General features: G+C 48.3%; 1 protein-coding gene and 1 pseudogene across 1 annotated transcript; one reads left to right on the forward strand and one right to left on the reverse strand.

Annotated features, from left to right (window-relative positions):
* Positions 1–12,156, forward strand: part of LOC135261911 (small conductance calcium-activated potassium channel protein 2-like) — a 52,473-nt pseudogene extending 40,317 nt beyond the window's left edge.
* Positions 12,157–15,084: 2,928 nt separating this feature from the next.
* Positions 15,085–20,469, reverse strand: rps27.1 (ribosomal protein S27, isoform 1). Its single transcript, XM_064348597.1, has 4 exons — positions 20,348–20,469; positions 19,438–19,546; positions 16,558–16,668; positions 15,085–15,352 (listed from the first exon to the last, which is right to left on the reverse strand). Exons 1-4 carry the CDS (start codon positions 20,351–20,353, stop codon positions 15,324–15,326), a joined length of 255 nt encoding a protein of 84 aa, XP_064204667.1. The 5' UTR covers positions 20,354–20,469; the 3' UTR covers positions 15,085–15,323.
* Between the last annotated feature and the right edge of the window lie 642 nt (positions 20,470–21,111).

Below are 21,111 nucleotides of genomic sequence, written 5' to 3' on the forward strand. Positions count from 1 at the left end.
CATTGTCCTGCCAGGTGGAGGGAGGGGGGTGTCCAGTTCACTGTGGGAGCAGGATGTGCCAGGATTTTTATGCAGACAGCAAAGCCATTCCTCACTCATCGCAACACGTCACAGAGAAGGAGAAAGTATGACTGTTTTAAGACTGAACATGGCCATTTTCTTTGGGATATAATCCTGGTAATATTTCTACATGTGTTTCTTTCTTGCCTGCTTGTTGTTTTGCTTTCTACATTTGTTCTACTAGAGTAGCTTAACGTAGAAAAAAACACTAAATTGTTCTTAGAAGGATATAATTGAACTGGGACAAAATATAGATTTTAGCTACATTTGAACCTGTGATCACTGAATGATAATAACTCTTGACAACTATATTCCTGATGTGAAACACTCATGTAATAGATACAGAACTGACCTTAGAAGGGGTATAAAATATATAACACTGTCGCTGGCTTTAAACATATATTCCGGGCTCATTTTCTAAATATATATATATAACATCTTCCATCTGTGACACTCATTATATTACAGGGATTTAGCAGACGCTCTTAACCAGAGCGACTTACATTGTATCCAATTATACAGCTGGATATATACTGGAGCGATGCAGGTTAAGTACCTTGCTCAAGGGTACAATGGCAGTGTCCTACCGGGGAATCGAACCTGCGACCTTTAGGTTACAAGACCAACTCCTTAGCCATTGCACCACACCGCCGAACTCGTTCTGCGATTTAGGACGTCCTGTGATGTCATCGGGGCTTCGTCGCGCAGCACAGCTCTCACGTTCGCACACGTGACCTCATCCACGTGCCAGAAAGGGTTTCCTGTTGGCTCTCATATTTTATTTAATCTCCCCGAATCCAGCGAAAATAAACATCACGGGCGTTTCCTGCTTTTAAAGTCAGTCCTCCGAATGGTTTTTTCGTAGCTATTCTGAGGGTATCGCCCTCATACGTTTTTTTTTTTTTTTGCCAGGACATGCTAGCGTTGAGATTTTCAGCGCATGCAGGGATGTGCGTAGTTTCGCTCACTCGCTCAAACACGCGCGCGCACACACACACACACGCTAATGCTTTTCGTGGTTATTTTGAGCCAGTTCCCATTGTGTGATTTTGTAGGACACTGCGGCCTTGTAAGATTTTCAGTCCAGACGTGGGTACACATTTATTATAATAACATGGCCACGCACGGCCTTTCGTAATTATGCTCAGCACGTCAGCGTTGTGTGTTTTTTAAAGGATGTTCTGGCCTTGTGAATATTTTCAGTCCACACACAAACACACACACAAGCATGTCGTCACCATTACATCTTAGCAGGACGCGCTAGTTTTTCTATGCAATACAGCGCACGCACGCACACACACACTGGCACACACACACACACTGAGACACACACACACACACACACACACACACTGACGCACACACACACGCACACACTCACACACACACACGCATGCACACACGCACACAATTATAGACTGCAGCTTATTGGGTGAGAGTGTACTAGACGTAAATGGCTCCTCATCCGAAATGTTGTTGATTGAACTCCATCCCCCTGTGTGGAGTGGCGTGGTCCTCTTTGCCAAGCAAATCTCCCTCTCCACAGCGCTAATGTACTCTGTCCTGTAGGAGCAGTCACTCAGCCCTCAATGTGTGTGTGTGTGTGTGTGTGTGTGCTCTAACTAGCCTCCCTCACACTCTGTCCCTGCACCGTGTGCACCTGCCTCGGTCACTCAGTGTGTGTGTGTGTGCTAACAGGTTGCTCGCTCTTTCTTTCTCGCTCTCTCACTCTGTTCTACTCTCTCACGCTGGCTCTCTCTCTTTCCCACTCTCTGTCTCACACTGTCTCTTTCTCATTTCCTCTATTATTCTATCTTCTCTCTCTGTCTCTCTCTCTCTCTCTCCCTCTGTTCCACTCTTTGTCTCACACTGTCTCTCTCACGTACTCTGTTCTATCTGCTTCTCTGTCTCTCTGTCTCTCTATCGCTCTCCCTTTCTCCTTCCCTCTCAGTGCAGCTAATGAAATGTATTGGATATATTCCCCGATGCACTTCCTTTGTGTCTCCAGTGTAATGGACTATCCGGTCTAGTTAATCAGTTAGCGTCTGTAGACTCTTGTATGAATTCTGCTTCTCTTTCTCACTCCCCCTCTCCCCGGGTATCCTCTCTCACTCTCGCCCTCTCTCTCTCTCTCTTCATTCATCCCCTCCCGCTCCCTCTCTTCCTCAGGGGGCAGGGTGCACCGCCCTGGTGGTCGCCGTCTTTGCCCGGAAGCTGGAGCTGACCAAGGCGGAGAAACACGTGCACAACTTCATGATGGACACCCAGCTCACCAAGAGGGTAAGCCAGGCCCCGCCTCCGTCCCCCAGCCCACATCACCCCCCTCCCCCACCCCCGAACGAAAACCCGCAGCCGGTCTCCAGTCTGTCCGGCCCGGGGCACCCCTCCCACGGGCCCCCCGCTCCACCCCCTCCCCTCCCCTCGGGGTGCTGGACCACAAGCAGCGTGCGGAAAGGACCGCCCCTCCGCCATTTGGCGGTCCCCCCCCCCTCCGGGTGAGGCTGGGGGAAGCCGAGCTGTTTTCGTCTTCTCTCGCTCCCTTCTCAATTTTTCATGGGCCTGCCAGGCAGAAAACAGCTCCCGTTTTCGCGAAAATGTGGAGCGCCCGCGATGCTCCGGACCGCTAACCGCTAACCGCACCGGCCGGAGCGTCCGATCGATAACCGCGGCGCGGATAAATTTACGACGGAGGACGCCTAGCGGAGTGCTTAGCAATGACCGACCGCGGTAAAATAAATAGCGCCTATTTTCGTCTTCCTGCCTTGCTTCCGCGGGCATTCTGAGCACGTGCAAATGTTTCGTTTTAAGTTATTCTGGTTTTCGCTTTTGGTGACTTTTGAAATTTGTTTGTTGTGATTTGTTTGCGCGCCGCCCAAAGTAAGGGCTCCCAGTACATGACTGAATGAGAATGACATCACAGATTCTGGGGGCAATAAGACTCACATATTTTATTCTGGCTTTTAGCAGTCTTGTCCTTAGCTGCATGACTTCCCTAATTACCTCCCTGCACTCTATCTCTGTCGTCTGGCTGACAAACACAAGGGGAGCTCTCTCTCGTCTTAGTACAACAAACTCTCCAAAACAACCACCTTTGTTATCCAGCTCCCTGTGGCCCCCTTCCTCAGTCTCCCCCCCCCTCCCCTCCATACAAACACAGACTTGGTTTACTTCCTGGTGCTGGGCATGTCTGTCTCTGACTCCTCCCATCTGCGTGTCTACCACCCCCCCCCCCACCCCCCACCCCCCCCCAACCTGTCTCTCTTTAAGGCTTTTAAACTCTCCCTCACTGTGTGTTTGTGGGTGGAGGGCGAGGCGGGGGTGGCATGGTGCTGCCGGTGGTGGCGGGGGGCGGGGGGGGGGGGTGTTCCCTGGAGGAGACGGAGAGAGGGAAACAGACAGACGGGGAGAGAAAGGGAGGGAGGGAGAGAAGCAAGGAAACGAAGAGAGAGAGAGAGAGAGACGAAATTGAAATTGAATTGAGAGACCTGGAGAGAAACGGCGTGAGAGAGACAGGGAGAGAAACAGGAAAAGGAAGACATGGAGAGAGGAAGAGAATCAGAGAAACAGAGAGAGAGACTGAGAGAGGGAGGGAGGGAAACAGAAAGAGAGAGGGTGGGAGGGAAACAGAGAGAGAAGCAAACAGAGAGAGAGATAGAGAGAGAGAGACCCACTGCCTTGTTATCCCAGCACTGTCATTATTGACGACAGGAGAGGGACCTGTTCCCGTCGCAGAGGTGCACAATTAGACGCGTATTAAACAGCGAGACAGCAAGCGTAATCACGGCATGGGGAAAAAGCAGCCCGCGCTACTGGGAGGTAGAGATCCGTGATGGTTAAAGTACTCAAGATCGCGCTTAAAACGGTGTTCGTTCACACTGACTTCACATTGATTTTCCTACCATGACTTGTGCTGATCCAGTTGCTGTGATGGTGGCGGGTGGGGTAGGGTGGTTTGGGTGGTGCGGTGGGGGGGGGATTGGTTGGTCGCTCCCGTCAGAACGATTTACGAGCGGTGTCAGTCACACGCACGTTAAAAGGACGCGTTCCCGACCGCCGTTGACTCGCGGATCGGCGGATCTGGCGTTTCTTTTTCCCGCAGATAAAGAACGCGGCGGCGAACGTGCTGCGGGAGACCTGGCTGATCTACAAGCACACCAAGCTGACCAAGAAGATCGACCACTCCCGAGTGCGCAAACACCAGCGCAAGTTCCTGCAGGCCATTCACCAGTAAGCCTCTGACTGAGTCCCAGCGCAGCTTAGCACTGCATATACCCGACCTAATACACCGATCTACATCCTACATTTACACTGTATCTAATATACATTTACACTGTATCTAATACAGCTATACGCATGTACACTGTATCTAATACAGCTATACTCATTTACACTGTATCTAATACAGCTATACTCATGTACACTGTACCTAATACAGCTATACGCATGTACACTGTATCTAATACAGCTATACTCATTTACACTGTATCTAATACAGCTATACTCATGTACACTGTATCTAATACAGCTATACTCATTTACACTGTATCTAATACAGCTATACTCATTTACACTGTATCTAATACACATTTACATATATACTAAATATACACTGTATCGAATATCATTAACATAACTACATAGTACACTGATCGAATATACATTTTACCATATAACTACATATTACACTGTATCTATATAATTACACATATGATTTCACTGTATCTAATACACATTACAATCTATATACACTGTATCTAAATACTACATATACTACATATACACTGTATCGAATATACATTTATGCATATACTACATATACACTGTATCTAATACACCTTTAAACATATACCGCATATACACTGTATCTAATACACCTGTACACATATACACTGTATCTAATACACCTTTAGACATATACTACATATGAACTGTATCTAATATACATTTACACATATACTACATATACACTGTATCTAATAACATATTACACATATACACATTACACTTATACTACATATACACTGTATCTATACACATATACTAATACACTGTATCTGATACACTTACACTATACTACTATACACTGTACATACAATATACTAAAATACACTGTATTACACATTACACTATACTACATGACACTGATTAATACACATATACTAAATATACACTGTATCTGATACACATTTACACATATACTACATATACACTGTATCTAATACACATATACTAAATATACACTGTATCTGATACACATTTACACATATATTACATATACACTGTATCTAATACACCTTTACACATGTACTGCATATACACTGTATTTAATACACTTATATATATATATGCTGCATATACTATTAAATGATGATTAAATGCATGTATTAAATACACCTATACTGTAGCAAGAATCTCTACATGTACCACATATTTTGTATTTAGCCTGTACATATACAAGGTTTTCTGCACAAAATAGTCATATTTATGCAGTGGGACCCAATATACTCTACACAAATGTCCACCTACTGGACATTGCATCTAATAAACCTATACTTGCACTATACCTGATATATACCAGCGCTATACCATAACCTTAAATAACCCTGTATTATATGCCAGAACTCATGTACTACTTCATATTCAAGGCGTTCACATGCACTTGCACAATTAAACGGGAATAAAGGAATTATAACTGCAACTCCCTTGGTACAACTGTTTAACCACAGTTCAGTGACCAAATTTGATGCCTTTTGGAGGAAACCCGTCAGACCGTCTGATAATGGAGGTTTTCCCCGAAAAGCACCGGCTTTGAACTTTGGTTCAATAAACTTGCTGGGGGAGTTGCTGTCCTAATTCCTTTGTTTCCATCTAATTGCCTTTTTTCCTTGGATAAGCACCCATCTTTCTCAAGATGACAGAACTTACTTTGACGAATGCCAGGACTACCCATTGAATGAAAATGCACAGTGTTGTACTAGAACTGGGCAACGAGGGCCATATGTCTTTCCAGTTTCCATGCCAACTTCTGGCCTTGCTTAATTAATTAGCCCTTGATTGTGCCATTTTAGATATATTTCTTGATAAGCGCATGAATGACAGCCAAAGACTGTTCTTGCGTCCCTATATGAGATAATTTACTATGATCTACGAGTGAACCACTGTTGGTGTATGTAGCCAGTTAGCTCATTTAGCCAGGGTAATTGGTGGAAACAAAAACCTGCATACACACTGGCCCTCCAGGACTAGAACTGCCCGCTACCTTACTATAATATACAAGCTTGTACCTCAGTATACTGAAGGGGCAGCATACACTATATGATAAAAGGCATCTGGACACTCCTTGGTCTGGGGCAGTTTTTCATGGTTTTGGCTAGGCTGCCTAAGTTTCAGTGAAGGCAACTCTAAATGCTACGGAATAAAATGACATTCTAGATGATTCTGTGCTTCCCCAACAGTTTGGGGAAGGCCCTTTCCTGTTTCAGCATGACAGTGCCCTCGGTCTCACAACAAGTTCCATTTAGAAATAGTTTAGTCGACAAACGGTGTGGAAGAATTTAACTGGCCTGCACAGAGCCCTGACCTCAACCCCATCCAACCCCCTTTGGGATCAATTGGAAAGCCAGCTGTGAGCCAGTCCTAATCGCCCAATCAGTGGCCGGCCTCACTAATGCTCTTCTGGCTGAATGGAAGCAAGTCCCTTCAGCAATGCTCTAACATCTAGTCTAAAGACTTCCCAGAATAGTGGAGGCTGTCATAGCAGCAAAGGGTGGACCAACTCCATATTAATGCCTGTAATCTGTGAGGTGTTGGATGTCAGGTGTCCACGTGCTTTTTGGCCACGTAGCGTACGCATCCCCGCTCATTGCCTCTGTGGCATTACGCTCGTCACGTCGCCATAGCGATGCACAGAACACTGGGTTGAGGTGAGCAATGCGCAGCGGCACAGGCCGGCTCACGGACTCGTTGTTCCCTGCGTTGTTCCTCCGCAGACTGCGCAGCGTGAAGATGGAACAGCGGAAGCTCACGGACCAGGCCAACACCTTAGTGGACCTGTCAAAGGTGAGGCGCTGACCGAGCGGACGACTCACCCTCTGTACTGAACACCAGACTGTGTACGAGCCTGTATAAACGCTCTACTGCGCACACCGTCACTGACACTGTACATACACACGCACACACACACACACACACACACACACAGGGACTTTTATACGTAAGGTGTCTTGGGGTTCCTAAGATTAAATGTTCTTTTTTCATAACCTAATCCCGTTCCCCCCTTCAGGTAGCGTATCCAACTCCAGTCACTTCTGCGTAAATAATGACGCGCTTCGGACGCCGTCTAAATTTGCTCTGATTTTTCCAGGAGGGGGATTAATATTAATATCACTGAGTCATCTTATTCTGTGCAGGTTTCTTCATGGCTCCCCTCATGGATATTGATGAGCCGGACTCGGGCTCTTGAGTTTCCTTTGTTTCTGTCCACGGTCGAGCCTTCAAACGCAGATGAAAGCGATCGAGCGGCGGAGGGATGGAGGAGCCGGGGGTTTCCCCCGGCTGAGCCCCCGTAACTCTATCGACTGCACATCGTGTCCGCGCCGCACGCTCTCCACGCCCACGCGCACGCAGTGAACGCCGCACGCTTTTCGAACATGCTAATGAGAGTCCGCCGCGCGGCTTAATCCCACACAGAGGCCGCCGGCGTGACACACACCGCCCCGCGGACCTTCGGTAGCGCACAGAGCTCACAGCCGAACGCAAACAGCCCACTGAAACCATAGATATACCCAGATACAGACGTTGCACCATAGATATCCCCCAGACACATAGCGATACCATAGATATCTCCCCGTACACACACTGACACCATAGGTATATCCCCATGCACTCATTATATAATCCCATATACACACGGACACTCTAGATGTTCCCCCATGAACACTAATACCATAGATATCCCCCTCATGTCCACACTGACAACGTAGATACCACCTCACATACACACACTGACACCATAGATACTTCAACTCATATACACAGAAACAATAGATATCCCCCTCATAATATGTTCATGTATGGCATTCTGGAACGCCTGCCACCCTGAACAGCAATGCGTAATTGCACACAAATAGTGCCCCCCCCCCCATACGCCTTTCCCCTTTTCAGTACAAAATTCCTGTTTCAATCCTGACCTGTTTGTTTCTGTGGCTTTGCGTCACCTAGCAACCACAGCAAGTGTGACAGGAACGTCACACTGAGAGAGAGAGAGAGAGAGAGAGAGAGAGAATGTGGGTAGAAGGTGTGTGTGTGTGTGTGTGTGTGTGAGAGAGAGAGAGAGCTTGTTCCTTTTAGCTGAATACCTTTTGGGGAATACTTAGACTTGGTGAGAATACCCACACTAGCAGTTGAAGATTGCGATGCTGAGATTCAGTGCGGCCATTTTTTTTATTTTTTTTTTATTATTTTTATTTTTTTTGCGAACACTCAACCTTCCATTCCAGTCCATTAGGAATCCTTCTTCATCAGACCCCGCTGACATGTGACAGGTAATGTGGGTAAGCGTGCAATTAAGCCACTCAGAAATGACTCACCTGAACAAAAAAATAAATAAAAATAAAAAAAACCACTCAGGTCTGTTTCGAAAGGGGCCGCCGCGCGGGGCCGCTTTTCAAAAAGCCCGTTAAAATTCAAACGGATGGAAATGAGCCGCCGTGGTCCACTGATGTCCGGGCGGGCGTTCCGCTAGCGCATCCACGCGCCGCGGCCGCGCGTTCCCTTCTGTTCACTGAATCTGCCGATATGCGATACGTGTTGATGCATATGCACTGCCCGCGCCCATGGGCTACACATCTCATATATATTATATACAGTCGTATATACACTCGCACGCACACGCACACACACACACACACACACACGCACACAGTAGTTGAAACATCATCTTCGCGCTACGTGATTTATGGCTCCCGTCGTGCTTCTCGTTTTGTGGGCGGGCGCAAAATTCTCTGTGACACGGACCTCGCGGAACGGTAGATACGAGCGATGAATAATTAAAACGGGCAGCTGTGTGAATCAGGGATCAAATGGAAAAAAATAAATCATTTATTGTTTTATTCCTGAGTTGTGTTATTGTTCATGAATGTCAATTATGAATATTGATGGTGAGGATGTATTGGTGGCTAGCAGGGGAGTCATCAGTCTTAATGTAGCTAATGTTTGTGGGGGCCTCCGTCTCTGATTGGCTGTTAAAAGGCAGAAAGAAACAGGTTCACAGAATGTGTCGCGCCCCTCATTGACACCCTGTTAGCGCTCCAGCCTTTGGTGACGTTCGTCTGCAAAGCGGATGCAGAGATGCAGCTGCTGCACGTCCAGCGTCACGTCCATGAAGTTACGTGTGCTGTCGATCACCGGAGCCGCAGTGTAGTGGATCTCGTGCGTAAATCTGTGCCCACGTCCAGGGGTGGAAAGTCCAGGGGTCCGAAAGTAAAAGTCCTGCCCGTGTGTTTCTTCCACCCGTGAACTCAGCCAGCTGTTCCGCCTCCTGGCTGAAGAACTGTGCTGATTGACAAACCCAGGTGGTTGGAACAAAATACTGGGGAGGACTGTTACTTTCTGAACCCTGGATTTTCCACCTCTGCACACATCAGTATGCAGGCCTTTCCGTCATCTCCTCTGACCCTTTGTGACTCCTGCTCTCCCTCCTCCCTACCGCTCTCCCTCCTCCCTCCCCTCCTCCTCCTCCTCCTCTTCCTCCCCGGCAGATGCAGAGCGTCATGTACGATCTGGTGTCGGAGATCAACGAGCGCAGCGAGGACCTGGAGCGGCAGATGCTGGGCCTGGAGCGGCGGGTGGAGCAGCTGACGGTCGGCTTCAACAGCCTGCCCAGCCACCTGACCGCCACCCTCGCCGCCCAGCACACCGCCCTCCTGCACCTGCTGCGGGAGAGGGGCGGGCCCGGGGGCGGGGCCGGGGGAGGCGCCGAGGGCAGCCCCAACACCAGCTCCTCCAGCTGCTGAGGGGGAGGCGGGAGTCAGACTGCGAGGGCGGGGGCGGAACCCCACACGCACGCGGAACCCCTGGCTCTACAGGGTGGGCGGAGCCAGGGGGGAAGGGGGAAGGCAGACACAAGGGGGTGTGGTCTACACAAAGGGGGAGGAGACAAGCACAGCTGGGCCAAGCAAACATTTCTGCAGGGAACTGATCTGACCTTATTGACGGAGGTCAGCCATATTGGGGCAATCTACATCTCGGCGTCGGCAGTTGGCGAAGTCTGAGGGGAAAGTTTACGTCGCCCTGTTGAAAATCAACTGCTGAGCGGCTGGTCGCTTTCAGCTTAAGGTACCTTAGCCTTTTCATTACTTCTGGGATACCCTGAGGGAGGCTAAAAAACATCCCATTAACGAGGGTTTATTTATAAGTCGATTGCCCCAAAATGGTAGCAACAGGCACGGCGTGTTCCTCACTCCACTTTCAATATATATTAATGCGGGCAATTAACCAGGTGACACTAACTCCAACTAATGAGGAAGTCTGTGTGTGCGTGTGTGTGTGAGAGAGAGAGAGAGAGAGAGAGAGAGAGAGAGAGAGCGCCATTTATCCTCACTTCCTGTCAATGGAGCTGAAACAGGAAAAGGTGCAGAAACACTGGGAAGTGAATGCAGGTAGAATCAGGGGAAGTCAAAATGACAGGAGGAAAGAGGAGTAGTAAAGCAGTAAAGTAAATAGGAAGAACGAAGATGAATCAGATACCGAAGAGAGGAGGAGTTAGAGGAAGAGAGAAAAAGGGTGACATAACAGCGTGAATACTGAAGAGTTTAACGGAGTCAAGTAATTACAGGGAAGTGTCTCGCTGTCCATCAGGAATGAATGACAATGACTTTTTTTTAAATCCCACTGATGCATTTTCTAACTGCTAATTGTGTGACAACGAACATCCCTTTAACAAGAATTTTAACGAGCAGGATTATACAGGCATTACATAACGGCACTGCATACTCACGCGGGTGACCTGCGCCCTCTACGTAGGAGCCTGAGGGTTTAAGATGAGAGGAGAGAACGGGAGATACTTTACACGATAAACGTACTGGCGGTCTGGCGACGTGTTTCCCAAAACACCCTTTCCCACACGACGTGGGACACACAGTGCGTGTCCCCACAAGCCACATAACGTCTGCTACAGGACGGCCAGTTCTCACACTGTGCACACTTCTAAAACTATCCAATGCAAGCTATTGTCCACTGGAAAGGAAATATGCGTACGCGCATTGAGTACACAAATAGAGAGACGACACGGCCAGGATGTGGCACCGCCTACACAAGCGGGCGAAATGTATCCACTGTTTACATGAATGTACGAAGGCAGACACCACAGATACACACACGCGCGCACTCCTCGGGTGTGATCTTCTGCTTACCAAAGTCTCTCTTGCTGTGACAATGGACTCGAAGACGTTCGGAGAAAGGGCGACGGAGAGAATGGAGGAGATTGCGTCATCTTCTGTGGTCTGAATGGCATTTGAGGGACAAAGAATCAAAGAAAAAAATCTGGAACTAAAGGCGAGGGGAAGAGCTCTTTTTAAAAGCCTGAATGAAGGAACATACTGCCAAGAACCCAATTAAGAGGGGAAAAAGAAACTCAGAGTAATCATAGAAATATAAAAGGAATAAATAATAATTCTCAGAAAAAAAAGAAGATAAACTTGAGCATTTATCTGTGTTCTACCAGAATATGATTGACTACACACACAGCTTCTGATTTCTTGCTCTCAGAACCTATAAAAACAAACTGTCCTATAGTGACATCCTGTGGCCGGAATACTGAATTACACTTGCTTGGATTATGTATTGTATACTGAACCCTAGCTTTGTATTGCTCAATTTTTTTACAATTCAATGTTACTATTAAGCAATTATAGTTGATATTTACTATTATAATATATTATTTCTATTTATGACAATAATACATTTATTAATAGAACATTTAATAATATTTAAGATGAATACTAAATTGACTTGAGGAAAGGTACTGTTTAAGGTAAAATCATTTTGTAGTTTTATTTTACCAGAGGGAAATAAAGTATATATCTATATAACATGCCATTGGTTGTACAAGTGTGTGTTTTTGTTGCTGTTGTTTTGTTTTTGTTTCAGGCGTATTTTGAGAACTTGTAATTTAATCTATGATGACTTTTTATTATCGGGTTAATTATTCTCACCTTTAACTACGTTGATTTGGAGATGAATACCCAGCTCAAACATACAATTCTAATGTGTGAAAGGGAACACGTGTGAATGTTCTATGGTCACATTACACACAGTACATCACTGTCTATTCACCATTGCACCTCTACCATGTCTTTCGAAAGACAGCAAGCATATCTCAGAAGATTTATTGCAAACCAGTTTCCAAGCAAAATATTTTGCATCTTGAAAGCTGCCCAGATTTTTGCCTTTTCTGCATTTTAAACCTTGTCTCCAGCAGGACTCTGTGACATTTTTGTCTACGAGCCAAAGGTCGCTCCTGGAATTTATTAGTTCTCTCAATACCTCATCCTTGAAATATGTCAGAACCTGTATGCCTGTGTAAACCGTCTTGACTTCCTGTCCAGATCAGACAGCGAGTTTTTGTCCCACAAGTATATTCTGTGATGCATAAACGAATGGGGGGAAAAGTAGTTAATTTATGGGAAAGCCAAGGATAGAACGAAGCTCTGAACGTCCATAAGTTCTACTAACAGGGAGACATTTTTATCTCACCAACGTGTAAGGTGAATAGTCACATGGTTTGGCCTTATTATTCAAATCTGACGTTGGTTTGGGAGTTCACTTTGTTAACCCCGTTCATGAATTTCATGAATGTCAATTAAGCCCCTCCCCTTTTGCAACCTTCAGCTACATGGGATCTGATCCAGCCTGGGCCTTTCCGTGTGGAGACTTTTATGTTCTCCCCATGTTCACGTGGGTTTCCTCCTACAGTCATGCGGGTAGGCTAAGAGAGACTGAAACCCGTGTCAGAGAGGGGGGCGGGGGACGGGGGAGGCTGGATCTGTGAGGTCACTGGGCCTTGGGGCAGTAACCGTAACCACTCCATAAAAACTACACTTGCGCAGGTGGTTGCAACCTAAAATGGCGTCGAGCCCGAAGGTCTGGGTTGTACAATATCAGTTATGTCAATCGAGCGTGGGGTAAAACAGTGGTTGTTGCGGTACGTTACCACGGCACCGACCGAGCACCATGGTAACGAACTGCAACAACGCACCTGCCTGCCGCCCTGACAACCCCATAGAACGTCTCCTGAGGAGTTAGCATGTAGCAAACCGGTCAGAGTGAACTTCCTGTGCACCGGACACGCAAAACTGAGGCGTACCGGAACGTTCCCACCAGCGGCCTTCGCTTTCACCTGGGGGTGGAAAGTGTACAGAACTACATCGCCCATAAAACCCTGCAGACAGGCCCGAGGCCCTGAGCCAGACCGCAGCCTCGTCGCCGACGGACGTCTCACTTCGGCAAACTTCTGGCCAGCTTAGGAACCGCTGCCAATTACCGGAGCCCAAAACGCTAACTCCAGCAACGGGGTTCGCTCGCATAAACATTGACGGCACGAATACGCTGTTTTTTCGTTAAATGGGGCCCATTTAGCCTTTCTGCAGATATTTCCACCAGTCTTAACATTCAGCTGGAGAAATCCTCTCATTATTTATCCAGGCCCTTCCCTCCTAACAGGACACACCAGACTGCTTCCTGGACAGTAACAGGCCACGGTAAACAGCCAGAGACCAGCATTCAAAATCTAAACTCTTTAAATTTTTTTATTTTTTATTTTAAGAAACATAAACCATGTGGTTTATTTTCGATGCTTAATATAGCAATTAGGCTTCTTGTTAGCCTTGCCATGCGGGCGTATTTATGCAAAGCAAAAGAAATCTGTAATATAATAGGACAGAATAAATTACGTTCAAATTCAATTCATTTAAGTACTCAAATCCCAGAAATGCTGCAGGTCACTAAAAGACTTCCCCGGCTTTTCTGTCAAGACCAGCTCTCAAATTATCTCCGTATGACCGCCGCTAACAGCGGGCGCCAGATTTGGGCCTGCTCTAAATTAGCATACGGGCGCCGCGATTCCAATCCCTTCGCAGGCAATCAGCCCCGGCGGCCGCCCCGCTCCGCCTCCCCCGCCCCGCTCGGGTTAATTGGGCCCGGCTGCCAGCCCGGCGGTGCGAGACGGGGGTGGGGGGGGTGTGAGACAGGGTGGGGGCCCAGTTCATGCACTTAGCCTGAACTGGGCTCGCTAACGGTGGGGCACGGTCACACACACACATACACACATATATATATATATAACCCAAACACACTCGCACGCACACACATATATACATATATATAAACACACACACACACATAAACCCACACACACGCTCGCACGCACACATATATATATAAACCCACATACATGCACGCACGCACACACACATATATATAAACACACACACACACACATACATATTTATATAAACCCACACACACATACATATATATATAAACCCACACACTCACACATATATATATAAACCCACGCACACACACCTACACACACATATATATAAACCCATACACACACATATATATATAAACACACACACACACACACACACATATATATATATATATATATAAACCCACACACATACACACATATATATAAACCCACACACACACACATATATAAACACACACACACACACATACATATATATATAAACCCACAAACACACACATATATATAAACCCACACACGCACATATATATAAACCCACGCACACACACCTACACACACACATATATATAAACCCACACGCACACTCGCACGCACGCACACACACCTACATACACACACACACCTACACACATATATATATAAACCCACACACACACTCGCACGCACACACATATATATATAAACCCACACACACGCTCGCACGCACGCGCACACACACACACACACAAAGAAAGGACCAGTTGTTACAATGACAAAAAAAAGGACACGTTTTATTGTGAGAGAGGCCAGGGTGGAGGTGTGTGTGTGGGTGGGGGGTGGGGGGGTGCTCCGGCGATCCGTCAGTCCGGTTAGTGCCGGTCCGGGCGGCGCCGGGTCCGATGCTGGCCGCCCGGGTCGCTCAGCGTTCCGGGGTGGGGGCTCGACCGGAGATCCCCGGGGTCCAACCCCGCCTCTCCCCTCCCTTCCAACAGGGGTCGCCCACGAGCAGCTAGTGCTGCTTTCTTCTGAAGGAGCAACCTAAACGGGGGGAGGGGCAGGGAGAGGTCAAATCACTACACGCAGGAGGAGACGAGGTGTCTGACACAACAGCGCTGAGAGACGACGACAGAAGCAAAGCGTGGTTTCCGTGGGAGACGAGGGCGTGGGGGAAGAGGATTCTGACGAGGAACACGGGCTTGGGGCCCTGCCAGTGCCTTAACCCTTGCATGTGCATGATTAGAATGTTCGTGACTGAACATTCTAATGCTGATGTCACAATCGCTATTGCTAACTGAAAGCAGTGGAGTTCTAGAACACTGATGTGGAATTCTGAGAAAAAACATTCCAAAAAACCTCTTCAAAGAGTTAAAAGGCAGCTAGGACTTTTGACAGCGGGCTTTTCTACGCTGAGAGAAAGTAACTTGTGTCATCGGGTCACATGGTGCCCCCCCCCCCCACCACCCGGTCCCACAAGGCCCCGGCGTCGTTAAAGACTCGAGAGGAGTAAAGGGAAGCGGCGCACCCGAACCCCGCCTCGGCCCGGAGAAGCGCCGCGCCACGCTCCGTTCGCACCGTTTACGTGTCATCAGATGCCAAAACCAGCGAACGCAGGATTCAGCTACGCCGGGGAAAACCGTCATTAGCAAAAATCGCATAAGTAGGTTAGCCGTTGCCATGGAACCGCACAAAATAAGCTGCCGGATCGCTGTTGCTATGGCGCCGGCATAAACAGGACAGGTGGGAGGGATCTCGCCGCGGCGACGAGCGCGCTCCGTAGCGCGCGAACGGATAAACGACGGTTAGCGACAGACGCTGCGCGACAGCGTTCCGAGCGGGCGAGAGGTTGGCGGGTACGCCGGCGCACGCCTGGGGCGGGCGGCTTCGGGAACGCTGCGCTCCGCACAGCCTCGGCGCTGACCTGCGTCACGGCACAGGCGCGGACACCTGCCGCCTGAGAGCAATCAGGAGCCAGGAGGGCTGACAGGGGGGAAAGAGCACTTGCCGAAGGACATTTCGAGTGGAGGCCCTTCTCCGGTATTGTTACAGAAGAAAGGTGCGAACACACACACACACACACACGCGCGCGCGCGTACGTACACACGCGCGCTCGCACGCACAGAGATAATGCGTGCATACATACACACATACACAAACACACGTGCACACAGACATGCACACACACACACAGAGGTTTCAGTGTGGGAGTGTGGGGGAGTGGGGGTGGGGAGGGGGAGTTTACTGACCTTCTGTGAGGCGAGCCTTCCCCCCGGTGGGCTGGCACAGCACGGTGGAGCAGCCCACACACAGCACCACCGTCTGCGCGTGGCTGAACACCGTGGTGATCTTGTAGCAACCTGCGGGGGGGGGGGGCACAGCGGGTGAGGTCATCAGAGGAGCGTCCCACACACACACACACACACACACACACACACACACACACACGTACACACGGGTGACACCATGGCTCGAACATCCCTCACAGAGAGCCTTATAGTGGAGTTCCTCATACATGCAGGCGCCATTGTGGCTCCAACATCCCTCACACAGAACCAAACAGTGGCATTCCATGTACACTTAGGCCCCATTGTGGCTCTAATGTCAATCACGGTGCCATTCGATTCCACACATACGAGGGCACCACTGTGGCTCCAACATCCCTCACAGAAAACCTCACAGTGGCATTCCATGCACTTAGGCACCATTGTGGCTCTAACATCCCTTCCACGTGCCCGCTCACACAGAATTCAAGTGCGCATTTGCTCCAGTAAGATGCCTGAGATTTCACATGACAGCCATTGCGGTGCAGAAAAGCAGCTACTGGTTCACGCCACGTCTAGGCCGACGGACTACAGCTGAATGGGATCACGTGACGACTGCACCAGCGGGAAAATGCAACCAGATCAGACACGCTTCCGCACTTGAACATTGGAAAGCGATGGAATCTCAATTTCGCATCAAAATTCACGAAGGCCAACAACCTTGTATAACATAAAAACCCACTGACGACGTTCAGCATCACTCATGAGTTTGCGTGCGAGTGGCGAGTACTTATGTAACAAAAAAAAGAACCAGGAAATATAGCCGAATTATTTGAATAGCAGATCTCGAGGGCCACAGAATATTCAAATGAATGCAAAAGAGCGTTATCCCAGTTAAACTGTTCTCACAATGTTACTGGAATGTTCTGTCAACGGTAAAACATGGTCACTACATCGCAGGAACGTTGCGAGAATGTTTTCTGTTAGCTGGCGTGACTGGGGTCAGCGAAGGGAAGGGGGAAGGCGGTGATGCACAGGAGCGCACCCACTGATCTGAGAACAGCCACCGCGCTCCAGGCAGCACTGCCAAACCTACCCACTGATCTGAGAACAGCCACCGGCTCCAGGCAGCACTGCCAAACCTACCCACTGATCTGAGAACAGCCACCGGCTCCAGGCAGCACTGCCAAACCTACCCACTGATCTGAGAACAGCCACCGGCTCCGGGCAGCACTGCCAAACCTACCCACTGATCTGAGAACAGCCACCGGCTCCAGGCAGCACTGCCAAACCTCCCACTGATCTAGAACAGCCACCTCGCGCCTCCACGATCTGAGAACAGCCACCGCCCGCAGCACTGCCACTACCCACTGATCTGAGAACAGCCACCACCCGCTCCCAGGCTCAGCACACTGCACAACCTTCCCACTGATCTGAGAACAGCCACCGGCTCCGGGCAGCACTGCCAAACCTACCCACTGATCTGAGAACAGCCACCGGCTCCGGGCAGCACTGCCAAACCCGCCCGCCGCACTGATCCGTGACCGTGAGGGCCGTCATCAAGGGCGACACTATTACCCCCCTGCCAGCCAATCCCAGCACGCCGGAAAGCCCCGCCACGCCCCACCCCTCCTCCGGGCCTCGACGACAAAAACGGCCGCCCTTCTCTGGGCCTTCGGACGGAACCCAGCGCTCGCAGACGGGCACCTCGCCGGTACGCAAGGGCGCAACGCGTCCTCCAAAATTCATCAGCCGCCAGGCTCAGGGGCGGGTTATAAACAAGACCCGTTACATTCAATTACACCGCGCGGGACAGGCCCGGCTCTCCCAGGAGAGCGCGGTAAGGCGGGAAACGGCCGGGCGCCACGGTGGGGCCGCTGAACGCCGCCCCGATCCTAACGAGCCGCTATCCCCGACGCCGCCGCCGCACGTCCGATGATTAATTTAGCCCGTTCGTTTGTTTACTTCAGCGAGGCGAGCGATCGGTTAGACGCCGTTCAGCCGCTGCGTGGTTTTTTTTCCTCCCCCGTTTTTAAAAGCGCCCCCGGGGAGAAACGGATCCATCTCGGTCGCTCAATGGTATAATTAGGCGCTTTGCCCAAAAAAGCCGCAGAATTTCTTACTTAGAGAAACAGCGTTCCGGAGAGGCGCGAGAGAAAAAGCTCTCTTCGTTAGACCACTGGCTGCTGCCTCTGCTCCGTGGGCTGGGAGCCATCTTGCATTCCAATGAGAATGCGATCATTATGAGGTCACAAAGGCACCGTGACATCACCGGGACCCCACAAAGCCTGGCATTGTGTACACAGGTCACCGTTTGGTAGGCTCAGTTTCAACAGGTCTCCCAATCCTGTGCGTGGCACCGGTCTCCCACACAAGCCGCGAATAACGATTTTGCCACCGGACTACGAGGAGGGTCTTCAATCAGTCTGGTCCCCGCTGTCAGCCCAACTTAGCTCAGTCATCAATACAAGTGACCTAAAACTCTCATTAACGGAGAAACCTTTTCTCAGGCACCAATTACTGCAGTCTTATTTTGGAAATGAGGTTACAAAAACTGAATGTGATCAAGACTTTATCCTAGAGAAGCTGGAACCCAGTATACACCAAATATCACATGCTGACTGGGTAAATGACTATTGTAATGCTGTGTTTGGTTGATGGTAATATTACAACTTTGATGACATCACTGACCCTGAGAAGCACTTCAACCAACCATGTTAAGGAGGCTCGTTTCACCATTCACATGTTTACTTCACTAGTGCCTATTTTATCAGTCATAAAGATACACACTGAAAAAATGCTTCAGGACTTAATGTGACAGAGCAGAAGATTGCACGGGGGAGGAGACTGAGCGTGCACACGAACCTGGACACTTGACGTCCATGAAGTAAGAGTTTGGGCTCTGCACGAGACGCTTCTTCTTGTGGCTTCTCTTCTCCTCCTCTGGGGACGGGTGCAACAAGTCTTTTGCGAGCTGAGGGGGTAGGCGAAAGACATGTGTCAGCCACATGATCAAAATTCAACCAGCTGCAAGCAGCGTAATCGCGATATAAACGACACGTTAGAACACACTCACTGCAATGAGCGGTAGTTCTAAAACTGACATCTGGTTAATGATTGTGTAAATTCCACACCACTATTTTAAAAGTCACTTTTCACAGATGTGTAAAACAGATGCAGCTAACTGCACCCCGAATAACATAATGGCTACCTAGATACAAGTGAAATCTCGGGCCTGCGTTAATTGGTAGCTAATTTACTGCTAATGGTTTCATTTAACAAAACAAGTGTTTCAGATTCAGTTTGCCCGTCTCAGTGAATATATTATTTGGATACTCTGCGGTACACTTTTCCATTTGCTATTTTAATCGACTGAAAACTTTAATCGACTGAGTGTCACATCACAAATTCAGCAATCACTGAGAAGGATGGGATACAAACTGAACATTTGCCTGGCTATAAACGTATTTCAAGGCAACAAACACGGGTGTCAATCAATTTAGTCGGATATCTGGCTAATATTTAACATGCACGTCACATAAACATTTATCTGCCCTCCCATGATATTTTGTTATGTACGCCGCCATCTTGTATCAGAACTAGACTCACAACACGAGTTCGATTCGCGTTAATTTTGTGTTTTTCAAGGCTGTCAGGCGCACGAAGACTGAGCCTTCACTTGCGAATTTACTTTGTACCGATTGTCGCGGTTCCCAGTTGTTGTGTTTGTGTCTTACAGAATTACATTTAACTTGACTGAGGGTCGAACACTCACAGGCATGTTGGCGAGTACGTAGCCGCTGCCGAAAAGAGGGAAAAACCGGAAACAGCAGTATATTATAAACGGGGCTCGTGCGCAGGGGCAGGAAGTTGCTGTGAAAAGCGGCGGACAGTATAGTTGGGTGGACATACTTGTAAGGTCAAAACATGTATTAGAGCGTGTTGACGTTAGAACAAAATGTTCTCTGAATGTATTCTTTATTAAATATGAAAAAATTAAACCATACAGTAATTTTTTAATGTATAATGTATAGCTATAAATAATCAACTAAATTTAACCATTGAAAAATACCTTGAGGCTGCCAGGCTTATGGTTTTACAGAACCCTGAATAAAGCTTCTGTATGGTTCATTTAATGCTGTATTTTAGGTGACACTTTCAATGGTGTCTTTGCACTTATTTGTAGCTCTCCAAGGGCATAATCATTGGGTATGAAATCCAGAATATTAAATATCAGAAATCCATCAAGAACGCTGAGAGCTGGGAATGAGGAGAGTATATAGAGCCATAAAAGCAGCCTAGAGAACTGTCAAAGATGGACGGAGAGAGAGAGAGAGAGCAAGAGACTTCCTTTTATTAAAACGAAAAAGAAAGAGTGCCGAAAGACAAAGGAAAGGAGACAGAAACAGATGTGATGATTCTGGACAAAAGAGTGCATGAGACATTATTTGGGTCTCTGGTGGTTTTGTTTCATAAGTTCCGAACACACTTCAATCGTCCATGCAGTTATGCTATGATACAGCTATCAAAACCCTTTAT

The sequence above is a fragment of the Anguilla rostrata genome, chromosome 8, assembly GCF_018555375.3.
Source record: "Anguilla rostrata isolate EN2019 chromosome 8, ASM1855537v3, whole genome shotgun sequence".
Taxonomy (NCBI): domain Eukaryota; kingdom Metazoa; phylum Chordata; class Actinopteri; order Anguilliformes; family Anguillidae; genus Anguilla; species Anguilla rostrata.

What these genes read in the sequence shown, in the direction of transcription:
- rps27.1 (XM_064348597.1), bottom strand. An exon ending in CATGGACGTCAAGTGTCCAG is followed by an intron (nt 16,669 to 19,437) that starts GTTCGTGTGCAC and finishes CCCCCCCCGCAG; the next exon opens with GTTGCTACAAGATCACCACG. An exon ending in GAAGGCTCGCCTCACAGAAG is followed by an intron (nt 15,353 to 16,557) that starts GTCAGTAAACTC and finishes CCCCCCGTTTAG; the next exon opens with GTTGCTCCTTCAGAAGAAAG.